Source organism: Eptatretus burgeri, chromosome 4 (assembly GCF_056783735.1).
Source record: "Eptatretus burgeri isolate ZD-2024b chromosome 4, Ebu_testis_v1, whole genome shotgun sequence".
Taxonomy (NCBI): domain Eukaryota; kingdom Metazoa; phylum Chordata; class Myxini; order Myxiniformes; family Myxinidae; genus Eptatretus; species Eptatretus burgeri.
In genome coordinates this window covers 51331963-51351962 of record NC_140964.1, presented here as the reverse complement: position 1 = coordinate 51351962, position 20000 = coordinate 51331963, and the positions used below count along the sequence as shown (strand labels likewise).

Genomic DNA, 20000 nt, shown 5'->3' with positions numbered 1-20000 from the left:
TCCACTCGCATCATACACAATAAGGACCCTGCTGTCAGCAATTGTGCACTCTGTGGGAAGTGCGAATTGACGCCATTTCGGCTTTTACCGTCTTTTGGAGCAGAAGCATTAACTCGCTGCTGAGGATACACATGATATTTTGTGTTGGTGAAAAAATATACCCATTGATTTCAGTGTTATAATAAGGTCTGTGTCCTCTCCAATATCATTCCCTCCTTCAACTAAATTGCTTAAGTATGATTATATAGGAAACGAGCAATAAACACCTGGGTTTGAGCGTATGAAGAATAATTTAATTATTTACAGGGTCATGACTTGGATTCTGTAAGAGAGAGACCGAGGGAGAGTCGGAATGTAAGGTACACTAATAATGTGTACTCACTTATTGAATTTGAATTTCAATGGTGTGGTATGGATCCTAATTTTATCCAATCCTCAAATCCCAATTAAAGTTCTACTGCTGTGGAAGTAATACACCCTACCCCCCCCCCCGTCTCCTCCCCCCACCTCCAATTCAGTATCACAAGACGATGCTATGAACCAAAATGGATCTGTTAGGCTTCACCCTTTGACTCTAAATACATGTAGCACGTCCTGATTGGAAACGGGTGGGTTTGGAGTTCACTCCTGAGCAAATGATTGCGATTGCAAATGTCCTTGCCACTGTGAAGGCTATTGTAGTTCTTCATCAATCAACAACATAATGGATTTTATCAAGTAATAGTTGAGAAGAGTATGTTTACTGGATATTTGTTTTTTTTGCATTCATAATCGAGGCTCATGGAAGAGCAAGTGGACTGAACGGATCAGGACAAAACAGGATGCAAAAGGAACGGTAGAGATAGAGGGTGACTTGGAGAAATGATGGGTGTGGGTAGGAATGGGGACAGGAGAGGATTTTTTGGGGTGGACAAGATGGACACAGAAGGAAACTCCTTGTGGAAAAAACTGGAAATTTGGATGGAGGGATTAGAGTGGGGAAGGGGTGGAGGGGGGGGGGGTAAACGAGGGTAGAAAATATCATGGCTTTTATGATTGGGGACGATCTGAGATGGTGGTGAACAGCTCTCTTCAAGACCTGGAGGGAAGAATGAGATTTAAGAGAATGTAGAAGTTGGTTTCACAGGTGGGAGAAAAGAGGAATGAATGAGTGGAGGTGAGCAGTGATCCTGGATTTGGGTAGTTTCACCAGACGAGGGTTCATGGTGAACCGTGTGCGCGCTGTGGATACCTGGGGGTGACAAAGCACGGATTGCAAGTTCTGGCTGACTTTTCGACCTTTATCCCTTCATCAGAGTGAAATAATGAAATGCATTTTTTTGCTGACGACGAAGGGTTGACGCTTGAAACGTCAGCTGCATCTTGGCTTCCCATGGTTGTAAACATACCCTCATCAACTTTTAGTTTATAAAATCCATTGTTCGTCTCCACTAACTGACAATAAATTTAGCATTTTGCCATTCAGAAGTGATGCTTGAAATAAATATTTAATTATAAAAATTTTACAACAACATCTCAAGGTTGTCCGTTATAATTGCAAGGCTTTTTGCTGCCTAATTGGACTTTCAATGTGATCACTTTCCTCACGATGGATACAGTACGGTTGAAATTCCGTCGCCTGATGAAGTCCCATCAAGTAGTGTACTGTGCATTGTTTTTTTTTTCCACAATGTTCTTGTTATTCCTGTAAAAGTACATTGATAAATTGAGTGATTAATCTGATAGCCTCGGCTGTTCCAAAAGGAACGTGAGGTGTGTATGTGCATGTGTGTGCGTGCGTGCGTGCGTGCGTTTTCATCCAAATATTTACTTGAATATAGATTATTCATTCTCAGATCTCCTCTAAGCTATAACAATGCAGAACCCTAGGAGGCGGGATTGTTGATTAATTGTCATCGTACCCGATTTGGCATTTCCATCAGAGCACATAGCTTATGATGCTGGCACATCCCTGCTCCAAATCCCATCGACTGTGTTGATTGGTCTATTGCCTTCTCATGTCCCTGGAATTGATGCAAAAGAGCACTGACATCTCGTATTGTCCTTGTTCTACATGTAATAAGTACAGCATACAAGTTCCATCATGAATCTTAGCTGATGTTGGAAAACTGACTTCACATTTGTTTTACATGTCATTACTCGATGTTAATTCTGTCAATCATTTGGGCAATCGAGCAATCAAGATAAATTTGTCACCCACTCACAGTTAACATGCCTTTGGGTAACGACTGTCTACAGGTGCTGAGAGAGAAGCTTTTCCTTGAACGCCCTGTTAATGATACCGGCCACCTTCCCTCGCCAGCAGCCCTGCGTGGCCGTATTTTGCTGAAGGCTCAGGCACTGCCCTGGGGATATCCCGACTCGGAGGGGGAAATTAGTGAAGAGGAAGAAGCTTCAGAGCGGTTGATGAGTTACATGCCAGTTGAAACGACCCCGAGCAGCCCTGTTAGTGGTGGTAGGGGGCGTATCAGAATACGGCGTGAGCTGTCTGAACTTGTGACGCTTTGTCGTTCAGTGCCTTTCACCAATTTTGAGACGGCGCTACGCATGCAGCACTATTGGGAGGTTTGTTCGATTGGTGAATTGCAAGCTCTGCGTCTTGCTACCGAGAGGCACGATGACTTCCTGCGGTACAATAAGCGCTGCCTGTCACGTGTATATCCAAGCCCACAACGAACTGACTCGAGCAATCTTAGTCCAATGGACTTCTGGAAATGTGGGTGCCAACTTATTTCACTGAATGTTCAAACACCAGGTCTCATGCTTGACCTAGGACTCGGATGGTTTCGGCAAAATGGTGGCTGTGGTTATGTGTTGCGGCCTTCGGTAATGCGTGAGGAGGTGGCTTACTTTCGGGCAGACACTCGAGAAATGTGTCCTGGACTAGCACCTCAAATACTCCACTTGAAGGTGCTCAGTGGACAGAATCTGCCCAAACCGAAAGGATCTGGAACCAAGGGCGATGTCCTCGATCCATACATTGCTGTGGAGATCCATGGAATTCCAGCCGACTGCGCTGACCGACGTACCAAAACAGTTCATCATGATGGAGATCGGCCTATATTTGATGAAAGTTTTGAGTTTCACTTAAATCTGCCAGAGCTTGCTCTCCTTCGGCTTGTCGTACTTGACGATGACTTCATCGGCGACGAATTTATTGGACAGCACACAATTCCAGTGGAATGCTTACAACCGGGATATCGGCACATTCCATTACTTGCAATCACTGGTGAACCTCTCCTTCATGCCTCTCTGTTTGTGCACATTGCTGTCACAAACAGGCGTGGGGGTGGCAAGCCACACAAGCGGGGTCTGTCGGTGCGTAAGGGCCGCCGCAGCCATGACTACGTGGCGTTGCGTATTGTGGGGATTAAGACCGTGGATGAGCTTTTTCGGACTGCCACACAACCTCTTCGTGAAGCCACAGACTTGAGAGAGAATGCTCTGGTAGGCTTTTGGTTTTTATGCATATCCACACGTCCTTGTTTTAATCATGCTGTTGTTGTGTTTGTCCTTCACCCAATGTTACCCAGGTAATAGAGGGCACTGTCATTGGATGGACATGATCCCATCCATAAACAACATTATTTCCATGGGTTACCTGGTCTGTGACATTAAAAGTAACAAATGTAGTTTCCTGATTTGCTAAAGTACCAAAGACCTCTTCTGAATCTAGCAAATGACGCCATCATCCTGTATTACTGTGGTGAGAACTTCCCATAATTACTGAGAAATTCCCAGCCTCTCTCTCTCTCTCTCTCTCTCTCTCTCTCTCTCTCTCTCTGTCTCTGTCTCTGTCTCTGTCTCTGTCTCTGTCTCTGTCTCTGTCTCTGTCTCTGTCTCTGTCTCTGTCTCTGTCTCTGTCTCTGTCTCTGTCTCTGTCTCTCTCTGATGAGACATTGGTCTGATAAATTATCCTTCAATCCTCGAAAATCTGTAAATTAACCAACCTATCTATATCCTTGGTCATCCACTGAAGATGTTCAGGCAGTGTGATTTTCTTCTTCATGTGTTTGCAAGCCATGACTGTTGAGATAAGACATTCGATCAGGAAATTATATGTGTAACATGTAATGTGGCAATTATCCTCAACTGAACTTGAGCATTCCTGGAAATTTGCATGCAATTCTCATCTCCCACATACTCTGCATTCCTGTGTGCACACGACCCAGGTTAATACTCCCTATAAATTGGCTACCCATGTGGTCCAAGTCAGTTTATGAACAGCTAGGCCTCATTTAACACCCAATGAGTTGGCTCACACCATCTGGACAGTTTAGGAAGGGATAACTCAGACCGTCGTTGCTTCGTAATTCAATGTTCATTTCTGAGGCACTGACAAGGTACCATCTAACTGGGAGTTCATGGAGAAACCTTGTGTAGCTCACCCAATGGTTGCAACCACTTGTGAGGATAATTACGTCACCCTTGCTGAAGGAACCACCTTTCAGCAGCATGATATCTCCAGAAGGTCCTGGTCAAAGAAGGGTGTAACATCTCATGATAGCCAGATGGTCTGATTTGGTTAATGACAAGATGTGTATAAGCATCTATCGGGGTTATTGCTGGTCATACACATTATTAAAGCCATTTCTACCAATCCAATATTGTTTGCAATCATTTGTAGACTGACTTCATTGTAAAATTACACATTCATCTCAAGTGGCCAACTTGTTTTCACCCAACAACTTAACTTTAGCTTCCACTGACATCATGTTTGTTTTTGGAGTGCACAGATCATTGCATTGGTACTCTTCAACCATTCTTGGAATGTTTGACCACACTATTAAATACAACTGTTGTAACTTTTGTTTCTTTTTTTATCGAAGAGTATAAACAGAAACGCCACACTATGTCATTGATGATCGTCCATCATATATCCCGAATGTGGTAATTGTACATCTTCAGATTCTTTTCCTGCCATCTCTGAATGCCGTTTTCACACAGAAATTATATGTGCACTTGGACAGCTGTGCTGGGTTCACCTACAGCCTTGACACGATGCCATTAAATCCTGCCTCTGCCTTTCTGTTATTGGTTCATCATGACTGAGTGTTTTGTGTATAACTTGTGCCCCAACTCCATTGCTCTACACTAGTTCAGACCAGAACTTGTTCAAGCTTGAATCAAGTTTGAACTTTCCCATTAGTAGAAACCTGAACCAGGACAATTCAGCATTTTTTTTGTTGTGTCGCAATTGCCTTTTATTCTAGCTCACAAAGAACTCTGAAGTTCAGATACGACAAATGTAACCTTAACAAGCTCCGATCTCGTTGGTGGAGGCGTAGCATGGGATACCCTCTGAGACAGAGGAACAAACCAGATCTGCAGAATCCTGTGGTCTATCGCAGGCCTGTTGTATTAACTCGATTTTACTTATATTGTCTTAGAATGCAAAAATAACTGATTTATTATCTATTTGCTTTAATGCCTTTTATTTGTTTTGATGTTGTGGCCCAGAATGCAGTGCTTTCGTTAATTGAAGTGTGTGGCTTGTCACCTGTGGCCAAGCTTACACAGTGCATGCACGCATTGTCCTCGCGCTTGCTCAACGCCGAAGGTGCTCCTCCTGTGACCCTCACGCTGCATGGCCAGAGGCCCTGCCTCGAGCCCCAGGGTCCCGTGCCAGAAGTTGTACGGAAGGCACTCGCAGCGTACGATTTGGTATGTCATTTACAAGACATCTGTAATGGCATCACATTCGTTTTTATAATAGTGCAAATAGCAAATTATCTAGTTTTAATAAAGTTCCTATCGACCTATCCTCAATGTATGAAATGCTGTGTAGATTTTATGTTGTGAAGATACAAGCATCTCAATCTCATAAGGTTGCTAAAAATGATCAAAAATGACCTCAGATGCTCTGGAAAATCCTCTTCCTTTTTGAAGATTCCACATTGTATTGTATAGTACATCATCCATCTGCTAGGTTATCAGCAGCTGTCTCTCTGTCTCTCTCTCCCTCTACCTCCCTCTTTCTGTCTCTCCTGATCTGGAAATAATTAGACACTGGTCTGATAAATGGAACATATCCTACAATCCTAGAAAATCGGTCTCCGGATAGGTCATCGAATGAAACCACCTATCTATTTCTTTGGTCATCCACTGGAAGAGGTTCAGTAAATATTTAACTTCTCGGCCTCAACATCAGACATGACCTTTCCTGAGCCGACCACATAGCAAAGCCCGCCTTCAAAGCCAGTTGCAGACGGGATCGTTTGTTGATCGAAGTCTTTCCTTTGGAAAATCAGAACTACCTCTGGCTTTCTGTCTATAACTAAGTGGAGCACTGATCTCTGCTATGGGCTGGCACTCCAGCATTTCATCTATCTGTCCTCGATGCCGTGAAATGTAAAGCACTCAAAATTATTGAAATTTCCTGTGATGATGTCACAGCACACGGTCTGTTGCTTTCACATCGCAAGTAGATCAGTGTTCTCTGTGTTTTTTTGGACTGCCTCTTATCCAATATTGCTCTTTATGTTCTCTCTGTCTTCCAGCCTACCCTTTCGACTCTTGGATGCATGCATTTTTTTCCAGTAACTGCCTCTTAATGAAACTTCCAAAATCCAGGCTAACTGTAGACCTCTATTGTTTTATTCCTCACTTCTCCCGTCTATGGGACCATGTTTCCGAGGCTGTTCTGTCTCGCTCTTTCCTCCAGTGCTTTAAGCAAAGTACACTGCCATCTCTTGTCATCCCCAATTCTGTACCATGACCTTTATTACCCCCCATCAACCTTTTCTAAGCCAACCATCTAACATACATTCTTCCCTTTCCTCTTATCCTTTTCGTTAATTTCCTTTATGCTTATCACACTGTCAGATCTACCCTGCTCTTCCATGAGCCTTGCTCCTGTAAAAAAAATTAATCAACATGTCGTGAACAGACTGGTGCTGCATTTGGGTATGCCGGTCTTTCATTGCACCTAAACAGTGATAGTGACATTTCACAGTGATATGATCTATTCTGTGCCAATGATGTTTAACATAACATGGCTTTCTCTATATTTAGCCCGCACTCTCGAAGCGAAAAGCGGAGTGAAGCGATCGGTCCCGTGCGTACATGCGTACGTGCCTGCATTTTGTTTTCCCCTTTTCTCTGGAACCGCTTGGCAGATTGACATAAATTTTTCACCACAGGTGCGAATACTCATACGGAATGTATTAATGATAAGTATGATGCCATAGGTCACTGTGTGTAGCAGCCATGTTGGGGAAAATAGAGAAATGTTGGTCCTCTGTATCTCCGAAACCACTCCATGGAAAAAGAAATTGAAACGGCACCTGTGAAGTACTCCCCATGGGAAATAAGTGTATTTTTTATGATGTCATATATGCCTTCATTTATGATGTCATAATTGCATACATAGAATGCTGCATCTGATCAGTATGAAAATTTGATGGTCTTCTGGGCGTAAATTGGTCAACAGAAAAAAATAATGATGACATAATCGGTCATGTGGTTCAGCAGCCTTTTAGAAACAAAAACAAAATAAACCATTGTCACCCGCAGAGTGACCCGTATCTTGCCAAAAGGTCACCACGTGTGACTTCTTTAAGGTCACACTGAGGTGAACAGAGCTGCTATCCACCAGAAACGACTCCTTGAGGAATATCTGCCTACGAGAGATTCCGATGAGAATCGTTCTACAGAGTAACCATGAAAAATATGCGTTTGCCTCATAACGTCACCAAATGACGTCATAATGTCTAAAGCTTGATATATCTAGAAAGCACTCATCTAGGTGTTCAATTTGAGGTACTACACGATATGGTTCCTAAAACTTGAAAATTTGACCTTGGGGTCAAATATGTTTGACCTTAGGCACCAACCATGAAGGTCAAGGCCAATCGCCACCAAAAATTAATCAGCTGAGCGCCAGACCATGAACTATATTCCCATGAAGTTTGAACACGATCCGATCAAAATTACTCAAAAAATAAGGGTTTTGTCGACTCCCCTGATTTGCGACAAAGTGACCTTGACCTTCAAAATTTTATGCGCTGAAAGGGACCTCTATAGGCCTCTGGTATGCGAAGTTACAAAAATTTCCAATGATAAATGTGCTCTGCAGAATTTTTTTATACGTGATTACAGACAAACAACAAAAAAAAAACATATGAAGGTCAAGGCCAATCGCCACCAAAAATTAATCAGTTGAGCGCCAGACCATGAACTATATTCCCATGAAGTTTGAAGACGATCCGATCAAAATTACTCAAAAAATAAGGGTTTCGTCGACTCCCCTGATTTGTGACAGTGACCTTGACCTTTGAACTTGACCTTCAAAATTTTATGCGCTGAAAGGGACCTCTATAGGCCTCTGATATGCGAAGTTACAAAAATTTCCAATGATAACTGTGCTCTGCAGAATTTTTTATACGTGATTACAGACAAAAAAAATAAAATAAACCATTGTCACCCGCAGAGTGACCCGTATCTTGTCAAAAGGTGACCACGTGTGACTTCTTGAAGGTCACACTGAGGTGAACAGAGCTGCTATCCACCAGGAGCGACTCCTTGAGGAATATCTGCCTACGAGAGATTCCGATGAGAATCGTTCTACAGAGTAACCATGAAAAATATGCTTTTTCCTCATAACGTCACCAAATTACGTCATAAGGCCTCAAGCTTGATATATCTAGAAAGCACTCATCTAGGTGTTCAATTTGAGGTACTACACGATATGGTTCCTAAAACTTGAAAATTTGACCTTGGGGTCAAATATGTTTGACCTTAGGCACCAACCATGAAGGTCAAGGCCAATCGCCACCAAAAATTAATCAGCTGAGCGCCAGACCATGAACTATATTCCCATGAAGTTTGAACACGATCCGATCAAAATTACTCAAAAAATAAGGGTTTTGTCGACTCCCCTGATTTGCGACAAAGTGACCTTGACCTTCAAAATTTTATGCGCTGAAAGGGACCTCTATAGGCCTCTGGTATGCGAAGTTACAAAAATTTCCAATGATAAATGTGCTCTGCAGAATTTTTTTATACGTGATTACAGACAAACAACAAAAAAAAACATATGAAGGTCAAGGCCAATCGCCACCAAAAATTAATCAGTTGAGCGCCAGACCATGAACTATATTCCCATGAAGTTTGAAGACGATCCGATCAAAATTACTCAAAAAATAAGGGTTTCGTCGACTCCCCTGATTTGTGACAGTGACCTTGACCTTTGAACTTGACCTTCAAAATTTTATGCGCTGAAAGGGACCTCTATAGGCCTCTGATATGCGAAGTTACAAAAATTTCCAATGATAACTGTGCTCTGCAGAATTTTTTTATACGTGATTACAGACAAAAAAAAAAAAAATAAACCATTGTCACCCGCAGAGTGACCCGTATCTTGCCAAAAGGTGACCACGTGTGACTTCTTGAAGGTCACACTGAGGTGAACAGAGCTGCTATCCACCAGGAGCGACTCCTTGAGGAATATCTGCCTACGAGAGATTCCGATGAGAATCGTTCTACAGAGTAACCATGAAAAATATGCTTTTTCCTCATAACGTCACCAAATTACGTCATAAGGCCTCAAGCTTGACATATCTCGAAAGCACTCATCGAGGTGTTCAATTTGAGGTCCTACACGATATGGTTCCTAAAACTTGAAAATTTGACCTTGGGATCAAATATGTTTGACCTGAGGCGCGAACCATGAAGGTCAAGGCCAATCGCCACCAAAAATTAATCAGCTGAGCACCAGACCATGAACTATATTCCCATGAAGTTTGAAGACGATCCGATCAAAATTACTCAAAAAATAAGGGTTTCGTCGACTCCCCTGATTTGCGACAAAGTGACCTTGACCTTTGAACTTGACCTTCAAAATTTTATGCGCTGAAAGGGACCTCTATAGGCCTCTGATATGCGAAGTTACAAAAATTTCCGATGATAACTGTGCTCTGCAGAATTTTTTATATGTGATTACAGACAAACAAACAAACAAAAAAAAAACATACAAGCTGACTAACATATCTTGCAAAACTTCGTTTTGGCAAGATAAAAATAAAACATACAAGCTGACTAACTAACATATCTTGCAAAAACTTCGTTTTGGCAAGATAAAAAACACCTTCAAAAATCTCCAAAATGGCTGAACAGATCAAGGAGAAATTTTACAGGTATGACCGCCTATCCATGGGAAACAAAAAGTTTCCCACATATGATGACACAGGTCACATGGTTTGTCAGCCATATTGGATTTACCCTAAAACCGATAAAAAAAATCGTCTCCAGAACGGCTGGACAGATCGAGGGGAAACTTCACACAAATGTTTCCCAAGCCTTGCGGATACCAGGGTATTCACGAATATTTGGTAGGTCACATAGTCTAGCAGCCATATTAGGTTGAGTGAAAATCTTTTTGAAATTCTTTCTCTTGAACCACTTTATCAATGGATGTGAAACTTCACACTCATGATCCAGAAGTGATGGGGAATATATGTTTTTAATTTCAACCTCATTGTCAGCATGGTCTGGCAGCCAGAATTATTAGATTTTTTTCATCTGGGTTCTTTTTACGTCATCTCTACCTCGATGACCTAATAAAGCCAGACCAAATGTCCGTCCAAACGTCCATCCGTCCATCAACAATTTTTCTTTCCGATCTTGATGAAACTTAGTATGTCGGTAGAGGTCGATGAGTGTTGCGCAACGATATAACTTTTGTCCGGGTTCAAGGTCAGGGTCAAGGTCATGTGGTCACGTAAGTTATAAAAATTGCCATTTTCAAAACCTATCGAGTCTGCCATTCTACAAGATATTCGGCAACTGTTTATTGATTATGATAGTAAAAAATATTATCTTGTATCTAACTGGACAGATTTTTTTAATTTCCTTCCCGTTTGATCGTAAGCCTGGTGTTGGCTTAGTGGTTAGGGTGGCGGCTTGGGATCCCAGTGTCCTGAGTTCAAGCCCCGTTGGCTGCTGAATTAACACCAGGGGGTTGACTCAGCCTGTCATCCTTCCGAGGTCGGCGAAATGAGTGCCAGTGTACTGGTCCCGGTGTATGCCCCGGTTAGAATAGGTGTACCATATCCCTGTGTGTCGTAAGAGGCGACCAGGGTTGGCGTCAGGAAGGGCATCCGGCCATAAAACATTGCCTCACAAAAAGCCAAACCCCTGCACAGCAGGGAAAAATGGCTGTAAAAACGGTCTTCCCGTTTGATCGTCACGTGATCTGGAAGATGGCCAAAAACGCCGATGCGATTCGCTCAGGAGGAAGGAAGGATTTCGACCAATCGTCTCAGCCTGGTATCCGACCCCAATTTTTCTTTTTTGTTATGTTGACCGTCCACGAGATCGTGTCTAGTTTCCTGAGCTGCCAGCGTTGTCTGAAGTCAAGTAAGGCCTTAGTTATTTTATAACTTAGTTTACGGCTCTGCCGACGGTATATTTGCCGAAATGAAATATAAATATAAAACGCGTTTTTAGCCTTTTTCGGTCATCTCTTCGAGCATGACCTAATAATATGCGTGTCGATGTCCTTCGATCCGTCCGTCCGTCCGTCCGTTCACAATGAAGTTGAAGTGGGAGATCTGGTCATTAGTGATACTGATAGAGGTCGATGAGACGTACACGATGGTATGACTTTCAAGGTCACCGAAGGTCAAGGTCACGCGGCCTTTGAAGTTGTGAAAATGACGATTTTCAAATTCTATCTCCTCTGCCATTTCTCAAGCGATCTTGAATTTGATTGTAGCATATGAATCTATGGGACAATATCTAAACTTTGATCGGGCCGGATTTTCGATATTTGCTTTCGTTTTCGTGTCACGTGACTTCAAAGTTGGCAAAAAAATGCGAAAATGACGATTTTCATGCAAGAATGATGATTTTCAAAATCTATCTCCTCCTACATTTCTGAAGCAATCTTGAATTTGATTGTGGCATATGAATCCATGGGACAATATCTAAATTTTGTCAGGACGGAATTTCGATATTCGCTTTCGTTTTCGTGTCACGTGACTTCAAAGTTGGCAAAAAATGCGAAAATGACGATTTTCAAAATCTGTCTCCTCCTACATTTCTCAAGCGATCTTGAATTATTATATTCGGCAACTGTTTATTGATTATGATAGTAAAAAATATTATCTTGTATCTAACCGGACAGATTTTTGAATTTCTGTCCCGTTTGGCCACCACGTAACCTGGAAGATGGTCAAAAACACCTCCCGTTACAAAGAAAACTTTTTACTTCCGATCTTGATGAAATTTGGTATGTGGGTAGAGGTCGATGAGTGATACCCAACGACATATTTTTCCCGGATTCGAGGTCAGGGTCAAGGTCACGAGGTCATGAAAGTTGTGAAAGTCACCATTTTCAAAACCTATCGAGTCTGTCATTTTAGGAGATATCTGGCAACGGTTCATCGATAATGATAGTAAAAAAAACATTATAGAGATGACCGTCACCCTCACACGGGGGTAATTTTTTTTTTAATTTTTTTTTTTTTTAGAATAAGGCTCACTTGGCTGTGCCTGGTTGGGTTTGAGGGTAGAGTAGTAGCAGTTGAAGCCCGAGTCCTATCCAGGTTCCTCCTGATGACTTCATCTTTGTTTTTTGCTTGTTCGGGTTCCTTCTGGTGACTCCAATGCAGGACCTATTTTATTTGTTCTTCCATTTGATTTGAATTTCATTTTTTTATTTACAAATTTTCCGCCAGAAGAGTTGGCTCGCACCAAGTCCTTCTCAAGACTGCCTGCACAGGGTAAGTATTCTATGAATACCATCTAGTCCCTTTAGTTGTTTCTTAGCCAATTGTTGGACGTGAGTGGCAAACTATATTGTAGTTAGCGCTGTGTGCCAAAAGGAAAGCCTATTAGAGGAAGAATATTTTGCATTATTGTGGCTTGATCATTCCAGTTATTGGAAGTGATAATTAAATACATCGACGCTGCAACATATGTGGCTCGTGATACAGGCAAAGCAAAGCCAAATGCGGATGATTCATTTGATGTGACTACGTGCCATGCATAGCCTTGGTGCAAAACCATTGCCTACACAGGTCAGACATTATTCCAGTGGGGTTTGCACATTTTATGTCATTCGTTAAAGTAGTGTCCATACTCTAGTTTTTCAATTGCATGCTATCTCACGTGTCAGGGACAGAATTCCACCTTGGGTAGACATTGCAATTTTAATTCACAGTTTGGATAACACAAAGATGTAGTCACACAGGAAATAGTGCTTCTTGACCTACACTATATCCAACCCAGCATCAGAACCACAGGTTTTCTTCCCAAAACTAGCACATCGAATACGCATTATTAAAATGATATTTATCCCCACGCTTTAAAAAAACGGGGCGATATTGTAATCAGGTCTTTTTGTCTGTCTGTCTGTCTGTCTGTCTGTCTGTCTGTCTGTCTGTCCATCTGTCATGCTAATTACTCCTAAACCATTGTGCAGAAATTCACCAAACATGGTAGTTATGACCACCACATGGCAAGAATGTGCGAGAGCAGTGTCATTTTTGGTTCTGCCCCTGTGTCTCTCAGAAACTGACATTTTTACTTAAACTTTGTACATGCAATCAACATGGGGGGACACATGAAATATGTAACGATTCTTTTGATTTCACCCCCGGGTTTATGCCCCAGAGGGTGGGGACTTGGGGTCATGCAGATTAAAACGGGGAAAAAAATGTTTTACTCGAAATTTGATTTTGGGTCATTCCTGGTGGAACCTTTTGCCATCTTTCAGCTTTGCTTTCGGTGGGAACTTGGGGATTTGCGATTGCGTGCCATCGACTTCGCTAGAGTTCCATTTTATTTTATTTTGGTTTGTTTTTTTTTTGTTCCGGCTTAAAGGGTTGACACCCGAAACATGAGCTTTTCCATGCTTCACATGGCAGTTTGCATACTGAGATCAACACTGTCTTGACTGCATCAACTTTCTTTCTCTCTCGTTTTCCTTCAGTTCCTCTTGTAATTATATTTCGGGTTATGTTGCTTAATTTTATTTTTTTCTTGTTTGAATTATTCCATTCAAAAATATTCTGTTGACATTCTAAAGAACATCCTCGGTAGAGTTTCTATAGAGTTTTTGGTGGAATTTCTCTTGAGTTTCGTTTGGAGTGATATAGAACTTTAAGACCAAGTTCTATATTGCCTCGTTGATATTTCTATAAAATCATTTTATTGGTCTGTTGTTGGTGTAGCGCAGGCATGATGGGCCGAATGGCCTCCTCCTGTGTCAAAGTTCCTTGATGAAAATTTTTTTTTTCTATTATTCCGTTTTTGTGTACAATGTCAAAGCTTGTTGAGCGAGAACATTGAATCGATCAGGACATAACAGAACAAAAGGAACAGTAGAAAGAGAGGATAAACACACCTACAGCAGTGATGAGAGACAGAATAGGGAAAGATTTGGATAAATAATGGATGTTGGGAAGAATGAGGCTCGATTAGGACACGGGGGGTGGTGAACAAGATGGCAACTGTGTTTGTTTCCAAATCATGTGCAACCAACCCCTCTTGTACCCAACTGCTCCTTGATACTGTGGGGAAAGTGGAGAAGTTTCTGGAGAACCTCAACTCCGATTCTGCGACATGCCCAAAATCCGTGCATGTGTCCTAAAAGCCTGCTGTGCTGCTCTTTCCCATTAAATTTTTGCTAAAATTCCTCAAAGTTCCTTATTATCCATCTTTGCTCTTCAAAAAAAAACAATGCAAAAAAGTTTATAAAGATGTGACATGCTCATTCGTAATAGTCGATAGATCTTCTGTCAGACGTTCCATCCGAGTTCCATGGAATCTCACGTGAGAAGACCTCAATGTTTTCCAGAGTTCGATAAACTTACACCCTTGAATACACTTCATTTACATTTGTCAAATTCTAATGCATGAACCACCACATGTTTTTGGTATACCTATTCAGATGAGGCTCCAATTCCAGGTCAGACATGCTTTCTTGTCTTTCACAAAGCCTCAGGCTTTAAAAAAAAATGCTTTTCGTTGTGGCATTAGCCTGGTTTTCTGAAATAATGGCGGCTGTGCAGGGAAATTGGATTTGGTGATGGAGAGCCGTGAGCTGCTGAACTCGAATATTACTCTGAAATCTTTGGTGAATGTGCTGGAAGGGATCTTCCTTTATTTCCATTTATTTAGTTTTTGTACTTTTTGTCGAGCTGTTTCAAAACATTTCATGTTACCTCTGTGTAATAACATCGACATGAAGTTATGTTTATTCAAATGACTTGCTCAATTATTTACTTCGATCATTTATGTATCCTGCAAATGCCTCCCTTGTTAAACTTTTACAAATCTCAACTTTCTGCTCACCTCCACTCCTTTTTACCCTTTGTTTACACTAATGTATGGATCACTTTCCTTCGTCTGTCTAATCCAACTCTTCTCTTTGGTAATTCAAGATGGAATCTCACCTCCATCTCTATTTACGGCTTTTATTTTTACTTGCTGGGTCGTGTCATTGAAAGGGGTAAATGACATTGACCAACACAAGCAAAGTGACAGGATGGATATTTGCACCAAACCTGAAGACTCATTTCCTCTGATCTCCGACCATCCATTCGGAATCCACCCAGGTCATTTCACCTTGGACGTGTTGCTTTAATTCCATCAATGGGGGAGAGGGGAGTGGGGTGATGCCCACAATTTCAAAAAAAAAAAAGAGGTCAGAGCTATCTCATGGGAGATAAAAATGTTTTACTCGAAACAAATCACACTTGCATTTCATTCTCTGCCATCCTGCCTTGATCTCCATCTCATTTTTATTATTATTATTATTATTATTATTATTATTATTATTATTATTATTATTATTATTGTGCACCATGCTTTATACAGAGTGTCGGTTCTGTCGAAATATTGGAACGGTCACCGCTCCGATGCGGGATACTCGTCAGAGTGCGCAAAGAAATTTGGAATTTGGCAAGGGTGACCGGCCAGCTCACCTACTCTTTATGAAGGACACGTGATACCTTTAATGTGCATAAACTAATACTGGCAGACAGGACACCCAGTTTAACATCCATCTGAGGGATGGCACACATATTGATGAATCACCCTGCCCATGAAACACCAGGGTGACATTTTATAGCTGAACCAACATCCATACCCAGGAAAGCTCGTGTGTGTGTGTGTGTGTGTGTGTGTGTGTGTGTGTGTGTGTGTGTGTGTGTGTGTGTGTGTGTGTGTGTGTGTGTGTGTGTGTGTGTGTGTGTGTGTGTGTGTGTGTACGTACACACACATACCTCCAGACTATCCTGCCAGCCCTTGATCTCCATTACTTTCAGTTAATTGTATCTCGGATTCCCTTCTAAACTGATCTTCAAAGTTTTTTTTTTTTGTTTTGTTTGTGTGCTCGCAAGCAGCTGCTTGCTTTGGAGGGAATTCTATCCAATGCTGTACCACTAGATGCCTAGTGTCTCTAAAAGTAGTGCTCTGGGATTAATCTTTTGATCTAGATATACATCAATTATATGTATTTGTCACTGAAAATCAATTTTATCGCTTTGCAGCAGGATAGTTCAATACCCCTCTGTCTGGTAGGCTGTGGCAGGATACTTCTCCAATGAACATGTCTTTTAGTGCAAGAAAGACAAATGTTTTCACTTTGTTCCTTCCATAAGGATCGGCAGCCAAATCCCCCATTTTTATTTTACCGTGGTCAGTCGCTGGAGCTCTTGAGCTTCACTTACAACATTAACCGATCCTGGGTAGATGATATCTTCAAGCTGTCGTCCTAAGCTGACCACCATCGAGGAATTATTTACAGGGCCAAGTCCTTCCTTCCTCTGCTGTCCTCAACTTTTAATGGTGTACAAAGCCTTCGGTGAAGTGTAACGAAATATGGTTTTTCACTGTCAACTGGTGCTGCTGCTGCTTCCTCTCCTGCCCCTTTGAGACCATGGAATCTAATGCCCTCTGTCAATGAAATCTCGCATCACGGAGTTGAGTCCAAGCGGCTGCTTCTTGCTCACTATATACAGGTTGCATTGCTTGCAAATATTTTATAAGCTCTAGTCTACTCTTCCTCCTCGTGTGCTCTCACCTCTCCACCCAGCCAGCTCCTTCCCTTCCAGGTCACTCATTTTCTGCCAGAAACTCCTTCCTTGTTTCTCTCCCCAAGTCTAATGTTAAGGCTCACCTCCATTCTATTATTATTCCACCATTTTCTCATCTCTGCCACTATCTTTCTAAGTCTGTGTTCTCTCAAGCTCATTCTTCCGACATTTCAAGCCTTCTGCCCACCGCCACATCATGTTCTCTTCTAAATCTTTTAATTTATTTTTCATTGTAGCTCCACCTGTTCTCACCCTTCTGCAATGCCTATCCTTGTACTATGTCTGTCTGGCTGTAGTCCCAGTTTTTGCTTTACTCATTTTGTCTGTTCCTTTGCCCTCTGTTCTGTTCTTCCATGAGCATTGTTAAACGTTGCACCAGTAATCCTCTTTGGCGGTGCAAACACATTTACGTGGGTTTGAGCATTTGATGTTTTTCTATAGTCGAGCAATTATTAATTTGCCTTACATTGTCAACACATGAACAAAGGCCACAAAGATCACCAAATGACCTTTTGATATGCTGATTAAATTGTACTTTTTCACCGGAGAGCTTTTTCATTGCCGTGCAAATGGCTTTAGTTCATGTGCATCCAAAACACAGTATCATTGTTTGACATAAAGGGCAATGTATGTTGTAAGTAAAAGGGGAGAGGGTAGGGGAGGGGTGCAATCAGAGAAAAATACATTTTAGGTAAGGAAGTGAAAGGATGAACGTGAGGGGAAATTGCAGCGAAAGAAAAAGGTTATGGCTCACAATTCAGCTGTATACTGTGGGTTCGAATCCTGATGGGCTCCAACTTGTCTTTCTTATGCAGTGCTGAGAGGGTGTGCTATATCTGGGAACAATGCCTCTTAAGTTGTATGTAAAGCTGGCTGTCCTGTTTGCATTTGGCTTGTGGATAAAGATCCCATGATATCACTCAAAAAGAGATCAGGATATGCACCGTATCCTGATCAAATTCCCTTCCTCTCGATGTTAAAGGGACGTAGATGCTCAGTAAGAATGCGGTCATTACATAAAATATGTCATAACAGATAAATCTAATCGGATGTGGATGAAGCACAGGCATGATGGAACAGATGACCTCTTCCATCGTCAATTTCCTTGCAAATTAAATTAGTGCGGCCATGAATCGGGGGAGGGAAAGAATGGGACGTATTTGTAGCATATACATGTATGCCAGACTTCTGCCACTTCTATATTATTGGAAGTCCGCTTCCCCCCCCCCCCCCAAGTTGGTCTGTTTTCAATGTGTGTTGGTCGATGTATTTTTTTGCTTCTTTCACCTCACCGACATCTTGATAATGTTGTGTGTGATTGTGGTGTGGTGGTGGTTTGTTAAAACAGCTGCAACCGTGAGTTCACCTTCCCCAATAGACTGTCTCAACTCTGCTGGGTTCAATCTCATGTTCATTGCTGATATCGGGCACCGATCTGAATATTTGTAATTATAACCCCTGTCTGTGTACGTGCCACTATGCTCTGGAATTGCAGGGTCGCTTCATTTCAAGCAAACACACTTATGAGATCATTCAGATTTTTTTTTCCTGAGTGGAATCGGATCCAACGTAAAGCATTTGTTGTGCATTCACTATCGAGGGGATTGCGTCGTCGGTTCATAATTTTACAACTGCAAGGTATTAAGGTCCATTGCATAACTGTTGATAGCATATTTTTTGAGAAATTTAATTGTCGTATTATATCTCACTCCCTCAGATGGTGCAGGAATCTCAGACCTTGTTGGAGATGGCCGACTCTGTGCACAGCAAGTTGATCCAGTGTCAGAAGGCAGGTATGCTATCCTTGGGCTCTCGCATGCACTGAACACTGTTTATGCATGAGGTTTACATGCGGGTCCTTTGTTGAAGTGTATTGCAGAGCTTTATGGTGAAAGGGTTAGTTCCACTCGTTGTTATGGCTGTGAATTATTATTCACTCATTTTGGCTTTTGATTTACCTGAACGTAATTTAACGTAATAAATTTTTTATTTACCTTTTAATTTACCTCTGCCACCGAAGGTGAACGAGGCTATGTTTTCATGTCTGTCTGTCTGTCCGTCCGTCCGTCCGTCCGTCCCCTACAGGTCGTAATTTTAAACTGGTCTTCACAAAACTTCTCCACATGGTAGAGTTTGTCATAAGGAAGAAGCCTGTTGTTATTGTCGTCAAAAGGTCAACATAGGCCCAAGGTCAACAACTAATGTGATATTTCTAAAATCCTCAATTTTCATCCGATTGACTTGAAATTTGAAGAGGATCTATATTTTATGTCACTGAATTCAACCAATGAATTGTTTTTGAGGTCATCATGGACCAAAATGTCAGCAAAGGTCCAAGGTCAACAACTAAGGTGGAATTTCTAAAATCCTCATATTTTTCATCTGACTGACTTGAAATTTGAAGAAGATTTACATTTCAGATCACTGGATTAAACCGGTGAATTGTTTTTGAGGTCAACATGCACAAAAAGGTCAACATAGGCCCAAGATCAACAACTCGGGTGGTTTTTCTAAAATCCTCAATTTTCATTCCATTGGCATGAAATTTGAAGAGGATTTATATTTCAGGTCACTGAATTTAACCACAAATTATTTTTGAGGTCAACATGCACCAAAAGGTCAACATAGGCCGATGGTCAACAACTTAGGTAGGATTTCTAAAATTGACAATTTTCATCCGAATGACTTGAAATCTGAAGACGAGTTGCATATTTGGTCATTGAATTCAACCACCAATTATTTTTGAGGACACATTTGTTTATGGATTTTGCAAGTATTGTGCTTGGCTCGACGTCGTCTTGTGACTTACGAAATCTAAAGATTTCGTAAGTATATTGATGACTTCCGTCATCTGTTTGTGTGTGTTTGTTTGTGTGTGTGTTTGTTTGAAGGCACGATAACTCGAACGGAAGAAGCTACCAATGTCAAATTACACCACGTGATTCAGGAGGGTGA

At 41.6% G+C, this 20000-nt stretch overlaps 1 protein-coding gene across 4 annotated transcripts in view; it reads left to right on the top strand.

The window, feature by feature from the left end:
- LOC147028048 (inactive phospholipase C-like protein 2) overlaps positions 1–20000 on the top strand; it is a 244568-nt gene that overhangs the window by 174045 nt on the left and 50523 nt on the right. For all 4 annotated transcript variants that reach the window (XM_085878035.1, XM_085878038.1, XM_085878036.1 and 1 more), the window contains 3 exons: positions 2239–3447; positions 5461–5664; positions 18763–18838. In XM_085878035.1, coding sequence (XP_085734161.1) covers positions 2239–3447; positions 5461–5664; positions 18763–18838 — 1489 coding nt within the window. The remainder of the gene's footprint in view (positions 1–2238; positions 3448–5460; positions 5665–18762; positions 18839–20000) is intronic.